The following is an 8,988-nucleotide window of genomic DNA, read 5'->3' on the forward strand; positions in this document are numbered from 1 at the left end:
TGAAAGAGATGTCAAGTTCGAATATCAAAGAATGACGATGTTGTGTTGAGTATTCGGGAAAGCATGCGGGCGTGAAGTAATTCATTCTCAACTGTCAGATACTGGGACTGGCAACGAACAGATGGAAGTTCCATATTCAATTCATACATGCAGAGTTCATAAAAAAGAGTACAAATTTTGGGGCCAATAAGTTCAAAGCTGTTCGCAACGAGTCAAGGATTTGTAAGGCTTAAGGCTAAAATGGTGGCAATGTAATGCCTGCTTGAGCTCGATAAGTTTGTGGTTCGGTTCATGAAGATTCACCCGCCCGCATGAAATCGTGTACCAAATCATTTTTGCCAAAATATGTAACTATCTTGCAACATAAATTGGGAAATTTTTAAAAGTAATGTTTTTGAAGTTTCTGCAGTAACAGGCACACACTACTCCACCTCAGCCAAATAATCTTCAATCTCTGCTGGGGTTAGCACTCTGCAACAAGGTGAGCACAACTAGTTAGAGATACACACAATGAGCAATGAGCAATCATTTAGAAGTAAAAACAATGTTTTGAAGGGCAGTAGCAACTCAAATTAGCTATAATGAAAACGAATTTGCTGCCATCCTGTATGGCTCAAGGACTCTGGCGCGGTGTCACAGGTTTGGCGCACACCTATCGGTTCATCTCTCCGGTGTCTATACCAAGTACACTAAAAACAAAGGTTTGGGGTCCAAAAACAGTCCAGATGTAGTTACGCCTTCTTTAAAGAGGCGGAAAATACTTTCAATTTTGAGAAATCAAAGCTAATCCTTTAGCACTTTAGCTAAGAGTTGAGTAAGTTGGCTCCTTGGACCTAAATAAGAGTAGGGGGTGAAGGATTCTCTTTCCTAACACGTTGGCATAAAACTATATTTTTTTCATCGGATTTTGAATGTCACATGCATGTTTACATGCACCCTATATCTTGATAAAGTACTTTATGCAATGAAAAATATCTTTCAGTGAAAGGAATTAAGAGAAAAGATGCCTTAGCAGGAAGAAACGATGGAGCTCACCTGAACTTTTTGTCTGTGCCAATTATCCCAATCTCAATGTTTTTTCCTGAGATTTGTCCTTCAAATCTGCATCAAATATAAAGCAACTACTTATACCGCTAACAGATAACAAAGTTTCTTCCTCTTTCTGTGGCTCCTAAGCATTACGTATTCATAAAAGAATAAATAAATAAGTTCCGGAAGTTAACAGTTATGTATATATACCCCTCCTTCAAAGTCAAAATAGCCGTGTGCACAGCATCATCAAGCTCCATATCTTCAGTATACCTATTACAAAAGAATAATAATGAGACACACTTCACCTTTGAGGACTAAAAAAAATTGAGACTGAAATTTTAGGTTAAAAGTATCCAGCATAAACCATGTCCAAGTGTTCGACCGAAAACAAAAATACATGTCTGAGTACCTCTTCTCAAGAAAAGTTTTTGCATTTGAGACATTCTTCCCCATTGCAGACGCTTTCCATGAGAAATATGAACCGGAAGGATCAACCTACAGGGAAATATAAATTAGAAATAACAATAGTTGCAGAATTAATATAAATTAGAAATAACAATGGTTGCAGAATTAGATATCATATTACTGTCAACATAGGACAAAATATAATTTTCTTAACACTACTATTCCTGACAGCAGTTTCTCCTCTCCGACCATCCAAAATAGAATTATGATCCAAGAAAACTAAAAGCAAACAGCAGTTTCTTAACACAACCCATTGCATGAAGAGGTTGAAATGATTAATTCAGCTCAAGCAAGATTACTAATAGTCAACTTAACAACCCAATTTTTTTTGAAAGTAACATATTCCACATATTAGATATTTCTACAACGGAAAAAAACAATTGTTTAACGAAACAAAACTAAATATTGAGCAGCGACCCAACTAAATATGCTACAAGAATTTCTTCCAAACTCTGTTAAATTTAAATTGAAATGTTCTTTCCTTAGATGGCATCATAATTTGCAACCAGAAACAACAAATAGGGAAAAAATTTACAAGAAAATAACACATTGGAAACTGAAAATACCTGGTATAGTTGGGGACCACTGTCATCAAACCCAGCAACCAGAAGAGATACTCCGAATGGCCTTACACCACTACCAACAAAGGAAAGAAAACTATTTCAGTAAATTTTAACATGAATATCCTTCAGTTACTCATCTTCAAGTTCAACTACCCAAACTCAGCTGCAATTACCTTAAAATAATAAATATCACAATCAGAAACCTTTACTATGAATTTTCATAAGTTATACTTCTCAATTCTCATAATTTATCACCTTTTATATTCTCTCATCTCACTCAATCACACACATGAGCTATATCTTGTTCTGCTGCCCAAGAATTGCAATATTGTAGTGAAGTGTTTTAGTTTACAAGTCCAAAAGCTAAAGATTTTGGAAAAGGATCCAATAATAAATATCTTCATACAAGAAATATTCACTAAGGTACTTGGTACTCAATGCTTAAAAAACTTATTTGAGCAACCATAAAATTATTGTGGGTCCAAATGTTTGAGAAACAGCCACCCATGCAAAGAGCACCTTACACCTGTAAAACTTGAATACAAAGTGTTTACCATGTATGCAACAATCATTAAAAAGCTAACATCATCTAGAGACAATTGGTTTCAGATATGGGCAAAAAATTTCTCAAAGTGAGAAAATGGGCATAGGCCTTGTGTATAATGAACCACAGTTTATATAGATACAGAAAGTGTGTTAATTACCCAGATTGAGTGAACTCCTGCATAACAGCTGCAGTTTCCCTCACAAGTTGAGTAACAGGGATAGGTTCCTAGAAACATGATTGCTTTACACAAGTTATAACCTTCTCAATAGACAAGAACATCTTATTCTTATAGTTCGGAAGAACATGATAAGGGAATGATGAACATTTGTCACATCACCTTAAAAAAAAGGATCAAATAGAAGAGAAGAAAAAATCAGTACCTTATATAATCTGTGATACTGTTCTGCCTGTTTCCTGCTTTTTCGAACCAAGACTCGAAAATCAGGACCCATGCCACTGCAGGAGAGTAAGGGTAAGAATAACTACATACTGAATGACAACAAATAAAAGATTCAACAAAGCCACAAAATATTAGGACGCTGAAACTGCTGTCAAAATACAATAGTCAGGCCTCATGTCAATCCAAACGTGATCATTCAGGAGCCAGAATTGTAGTCTCCAAAATTCCAAATGCAAGTTCATGCATGCAATGTTCTCTATTTTTCTTCATTTAGAATCATACTTATCACACAGTATTGCATATCCAACACAAGTCCCATACTCACATCGATAATATGATCCTTTAGAGTCTATATATCACAGTAGAAAGCTGATCAAGTTTCTCTAAATTCAATGTCTGAATTCATCAGTAGAGTAAATACTTAAGCTAAATAGGGGGGACAATTCCTCACAAGTAACACTAAGAAAAGAAAACTAGTGTTTCTCTTGAAATTGTAGGTAACTCGATATACCAGTCCTCTAGGTTGAGCTTTCTAATGCTAGCTTTATGGTATTATACCCAAGTCTCTAATACACATGACCTTGTAAACCATGTTACAGGGTCAAAGGTTAAAGAACTTTACAAGAAGAGTAAGGACTAATGACTAGAAAGTCCACAAAACGAAGCATCATTTAATCATCCTTACACTAACTACTAGCTACTAGATGCAACATCGTCTTTATGAAACTCGGTAAAAAACTGGTCTCATTACAGGAATTGGCCAGAAAGCAAACCTGTAAACAAGTCCAATATTTGGCGTCAAACTCTGTATTTTTTGAACCTGGCCAAAGAAAGTAAATATCATCAGAAATGAACATCTTAGGAGAGAAAACCTGGGTGACTCTGAAACCAAGAAAGTGGAACAATTTATAATTCATCACAGTAATCATAGTTTATTGTAAAACGAAGCTCTAGAGAAAACAAAAAGGACACTGTTAGAACAGGAAAGGGGAAAATTAACTATGCAGATCACACCATAAACAAGAGAAACAACCCTATGAAAACAAAAATGTTGTTCAGGCACATCTATATTATATGAAGCACGCTTTGGGGGTCCTTAAGTTGGCAATGCTAAAAGTGATACAAACTTGTAATCATCATATGACTCATCACAAACCCTAAGCTATATCACTAGCACTCGATTTAACATAAACAAATATTAATATAAGATGGTTTCATAAAATTGAAACTTATAATAGAAAACATCCAGAGAGACCATGAGTGACTTACGGATGCTTCATCAACCAAGATTGAAGGTAGCTTCTTCTCGGTCGCAATAACAACCCCATTAGCAGCTGCAGTAACCAGATAAACACAATTAAACAACCAAACTTTTAAATGTGCCTTTCATATCATTACCAAATTTTCCATTCGCATCTAAATATCAGATGATACATTTGAGCCATCAAAAAAATTGTACCCAAATTATTTTCTCTTAAAATTTTCAGCTCAATTCAGTTCGGAGGTGAAATAAAAAAATCGAACTTTTCATCCAGATTCTACTAATATTTCAATAATCTAATCACTGATTCAGCAAATCGATTCGATAGTAAGGATCCCACATCACAAAGAAGAGTAAAAGGACTAATCTTTCAAAGGGTGCAGACTAAACACTGAGTGCATTGTTACCTTTGATCCCCAGAGAGGTTTGGCCAGACCCGACTGCCGTCAAAGCATGCTCGATCTGCACTAGCTTCCCTGAAGGACTGCTCACCATACACAGCAAACAAATCAGAAAACACAAAAACCCAACTAAATTTCTAGAGAGAGAGAGAGGGTTACCTGAAAGTGGTGAGAGAAAACGAGTACTGGCTGTCTCCCATTGTTTTCTAGAGAGAGAAAGACTGAAGCTTTTTATTTTCTTCTGAGAATCGAAGAGAGAGAGAGAGAGAGAGAGAGAGAGAGAGAGAGATGAGGGTGGTTTTGGCAGAAAGAACAGAAAGGGAGCCTATAGACTGGAGCTTTACTTGTTGGAGAAGAAGGTTTTGAGTGGGCTTTTCATCGATTCCGTACGGGTTGGACCAAACAATATAACCCGACCCGAGCCTGTTTACATTTTTTTTTCAAATTTTTTTTTAAGATGACGAAGAAAGAGGAAAAACCCTTCTTCAACAACACGAAAGCACATCATAAATCACACCATCTCTCTCTCCCTCGCTCTGCAGAAGCAGCACTCATCGCATTGAAGCAAATCGCGTACTAATTCGGTAACTCTCTCTCTCTCTCTCTCTCTCTCTACACGCACTTATGCTGGTGTGGGTCTCTGTGACTCTACTGAACCATGAGTAAGAGTCGATACAGAACTGAGCTCTTTTATCACGATTTCTCACTGTTTTGTGTTTGGGTTCCGAGAAAATTTCAATTCTTTACCATTGTATTTAATTTCTCCCGATCATATTTAGTATAGAATGTAGTTGGGTAAAACCCCTATTGCTGGTTTACGAGCTAGAGATCGATCTGTCTGTATTCTCTGATAGAAATTTCGTTTTTTTATTGTTGCTGATTCAGATCATTCTCAAAGTTCCAATCCGAGCAAAATGTTTCTCACAAGGTGAATTGCATTTTTTTGAGGATTTTTTGAAGTGAATTAATCGTCTCAAATATATACATATATTTATTTATTTATTTATTTATTTATTTATACTTACTTTCTTGTTGATTTGATTGTGGGGATTGTGGGTGTTGTGAAGGACTGAGTATGACAGAGGAGTAAACACTTTCTCCCCCGAAGGCAGGTTGTTTCAGGTTGAGTATGCCATTGAGGCCATCAAGGTACTTAACCTTATTAATCCTCGCTTTCACTCAAATTCAAAAATCTTAATGATTTTTGGCTGTATTTTGAATGAAATGTAGGATTTTGAGTAGTTGGTTTTGATGTATTACAGCTGGGTTCGACTGCAATTGGCTTGAAGACGAAAGAAGGTGTTGTGCTTGCTGTGGAGAAGCGTATCACTTCGCCTTTGCTGGTCTGCAAACTATCTCTTTATATGACTTTGTTGTACTTACCCATTACCTTTTTATTATTAAAAGTTTTTATGGCTATAAGTTTAAAGTTCAAACCAAAGCTGCTAGATCACCTCTCTTCTCAAGGAAAATTACATTCCTATGAGGTTGTTTCAAATGTATATAATAGCATCTCTTACTTTTTGGAAGTCGAATTGTTAGAGACCCTTTGTCCTTCAACACTTGGTACTTTTTATGTCCGGCGTTTGCAAACTGTCAGTATTATGTTGTTTAAGAAGTATGCTTATATTAGGGGCAATAAAGCCTCTGAAAGGTTTATATTAATATCTCATCTTAAAATTGTATTGGGTGGATCAACTTTTGTCTTCCAAAATGTTTCTTTTTTCCTCTCTCTCTCTCCCCCCTCCTCCTCATCGTTTTTCATGGATATAGTTGTTCATTTTCCATATCTAGAGATTTGCAGTTTCATTGATGAATGCTATTCTATACTTTTTGCTTTCAGGAACCCAGCAGTGTTGAGAAAATTATGGAAATTGATGACCATATAGGATGTGCCATGAGTGGACTGATTGCTGATGCCCGTACACTTGTTGAACATGCACGAGTTGAAACTCAAGTAAGTTTCTTGGTGGTTTTTCCCTTTGAACTTCTAACCTTTTTACTTGTTTTCTAACTTCCAGTTTTTGCAGAATCATAGGTTCTCCTACGGTGAGCCAATGACTGTGGAGTCTACAACACAAGCTCTCTGTGATCTTGCCCTAAGATTTGGTGAAGGTGATGAAGAGTCCATGGTAATAACCATTTCTTTTGTTAGTTCTATGAAAATTCTTGTTTTTAATCTTTAGTTAAATGATTAAATTTGCTTACTTTTGGTAGGAATTTTTTTAATGTGAGTTTTTATTAAGATTAGCGTAATTTTGGGAAATGCTAATATAATATAATACTCAAGTCGGCTCATTCGTCTATATATTGATCGTTATAGGCCTCTTGAATCTTCTATTTACCATTTTCTTTGGTGTTAGTTATGTATAATGCAGCTTTACTGCTGTTTTCTTTATTATTGATAGGAATTCTCTTGTTAAGACCCTATGAATTGATTAAAACCTCAGATTCATACTAAAAACACGATGATTCAATAAAACACTTTCAAACTAAGTCTAAGTCCCAACATTCCCTGAGTAAGAACCATTGGATCATCACTTATTCAATGAATAGATATAATGACTAAAAATCCAAACCAAAGAAACCTTTGTTTTGTTCCTTTGATCAAAATAATCATAAACGAAAGTTTGAAAGAATAAAAATATTTCTATTTATAATTTCTAACTCTTTGAAAATAAAATTTTGAAGTCCGGACACGAGGTCTGACTATTAAGTATGAATCATAGTTCTAATAGTAATCTATTTCATATATTTTGTGCTCCAGATACTAGAATGAATATTCGACGAAGTAAAACCATCTCTATCAAGATGACAGACCCATTCTCTGTACTATCCTTAGGATCATTTATACCAAGTCACACACTCATATTCCTGAAATACAGAAACAAAGAAATTCCACGGTCAAACTACCAAAATAGAATGGGATAAAAATCAGAAACCTAAATGCTTCACTTTGTATTGAAAAAGCCAGTTAATGGCTCTTGTGAATCTAATTCATTGAAATTCTTGAGCAACTTATGATCAAGCATTTTAGGATGATATTCCAGAGTTTTTTAGGATACCTGTTTATCTTTGAGAAAGAGATGAACCATGATATACTTGGCTTTATTTTTTATACTGGTGAAGTATCTTTTGGCATCTATATAACATCCTGTTTGTATTGTTCCTGTATTCTTACTGATAAGTAATACACCATTGCTATATGCTTGGCTCTTTATACTCCTTTTCGCAGTCTCGACCATTTGGGGTATCTCTCCTAATTGCTGGTCATGATGAGCACGGGCCCAGCTTGTAAGTGATACTTTGTCTACTTTGTCTTGCAGTTTTCGACATGTATAAACATTGATAGGTTATAAGATGCTTTATAAAAACTGAAAACTGAAACTCCCAAATCGTTGCTTCTGTTTCGTTTGTCGTCTTCTCGTTTACATACTCATGTTTCTCTGAATTTAATCTGTCTCCTGTACTGCAGGTACTACACTGATCCGTCTGGCACATTTTGGCAATGCAATGCAAAAGCTATTGGTTCAGGTTCAGAAGGTGCAGACAGCTCTCTTCAAGAGCAATACAACAAGGTATCTTTGCTTGTTTCAAGTTTAACTATGTATTCTTATTTCTATAAACATATCTTACCGGGTCATCAGAGTTGTCAACCTTCCAAATAAGGAGCATGAAATTCTTCCACACATGATTGACCATCTAGGGCGAAGCCATTTTGTTTTTTCGACTATTTTATGGTGGAAACAAGATATGGAGGAAATTCCTTATTCATTTATTCACTTATCGATGGTTTGCAGGACCTTACTCTTCAAGAAGCCGAGACAATTGCTCTGTCCATCCTTAAGCAAGTTATGGAAGAAAAGGTGAAGCTTTATAATTGATATAGATTTTGTATGCATACTATTCTTGAGCGGTGTTCAAATTTGCATAGGATTTACACTGGTTGACCTGTGGTACTGTTTTCAGGTGACACCCAACAATGTCGATATCGCAAAGGTTTCTCCAACATATCATCTGTATACCCCAGCTGAGGTGGAGGCCGTCATTGCTCGCCTATAAGTTCTCGTGTTTCTCTGATTAAATCTGTTTCCTGTCACTGCTGTATGTGTTAAGTTTACAGAAAAGGATTTTCGGATTTGTTTCTGGTTTGGTGTTCCTAACCAGTGAAATCATGCGGCAGTGCAGTACAATGCTAAACATTTTCCAAGGATATTATCATCAAACTTCGATGAGCAGATGCCATCCTGTGCGCCTCTAATGAAAGATTTCATGTGAACTCGAGAAAATTCTGCTGTCATTTTGTTTTGTGCTCAAGT

At 35.9% G+C, this 8,988-nt stretch overlaps 2 protein-coding genes across 2 annotated transcripts; one reads left to right on the forward strand and one right to left on the reverse strand.

Moving 5' to 3' along the window:
• Positions 1 to 108: 108 nt before the first annotated feature.
• Positions 109 to 5,372, reverse strand: LOC114827729 (proteasome subunit alpha type-2-B). Its single transcript, XM_029110130.2, has 11 exons — positions 4,829 to 5,372; positions 4,676 to 4,752; positions 4,277 to 4,341; positions 3,781 to 3,827; positions 2,988 to 3,063; positions 2,765 to 2,832; positions 2,064 to 2,133; positions 1,442 to 1,527; positions 1,240 to 1,302; positions 1,036 to 1,101; positions 109 to 471 (listed from the first exon to the last, which is right to left on the reverse strand). Exons 1-11 carry the CDS (start codon positions 4,867 to 4,869, stop codon positions 423 to 425), a joined length of 708 nt encoding a protein of 235 aa, XP_028965963.1. The 5' UTR covers positions 4,870 to 5,372; the 3' UTR covers positions 109 to 422.
• Positions 5,129 to 8,958, forward strand: LOC114827728 (proteasome subunit alpha type-5). Its single transcript, XM_029110129.2, has 10 exons — positions 5,129 to 5,253; positions 5,555 to 5,597; positions 5,737 to 5,818; positions 5,932 to 6,012; positions 6,513 to 6,626; positions 6,700 to 6,801; positions 7,905 to 7,963; positions 8,145 to 8,247; positions 8,470 to 8,535; positions 8,639 to 8,958. Exons 2-10 carry the CDS (start codon positions 5,584 to 5,586, stop codon positions 8,729 to 8,731), a joined length of 714 nt encoding a protein of 237 aa, XP_028965962.2. The 5' UTR covers positions 5,129 to 5,253; positions 5,555 to 5,583; the 3' UTR covers positions 8,732 to 8,958.
• Positions 8,959 to 8,988: the final 30 nt, after the last annotated feature.

This window comes from Malus domestica, chromosome 10 (genome assembly GCF_042453785.1).
Source record: "Malus domestica chromosome 10, GDT2T_hap1".
Taxonomy (NCBI): Eukaryota; Viridiplantae; Streptophyta; class Magnoliopsida; order Rosales; family Rosaceae; genus Malus; species Malus domestica.

Excerpts from the sequence above, each read along its gene's own strand:
- LOC114827729 (XM_029110130.2), bottom strand. The coding sequence starts at position 4,869 with ATGGGAGACAGCCAGTACTCGTTTTCTCTCACCACTTTCAG. Across the intron at positions 4,753-4,828 it reads TTTTCTCTCACCACTTTCAG|TCCTTCAGGGAAGCTAGTGC; the intron begins GTAACCCTCTCT and ends TATGGTGAGCAG. Across the intron at positions 4,342-4,675 it reads AACCTCTCTGGGGATCAAAG|CTGCTAATGGGGTTGTTATT; the intron begins GTAACAATGCAC and ends TGGTTACTGCAG.
- LOC114827728 (XM_029110129.2), top strand. Across the intron at positions 6,013-6,512 it reads GTATCACTTCGCCTTTGCTG|GAACCCAGCAGTGTTGAGAA; the intron begins GTCTGCAAACTA and ends TTTTGCTTTCAG. Across the intron at positions 6,627-6,699 it reads ATGCACGAGTTGAAACTCAA|AATCATAGGTTCTCCTACGG; the intron begins GTAAGTTTCTTG and ends CAGTTTTTGCAG.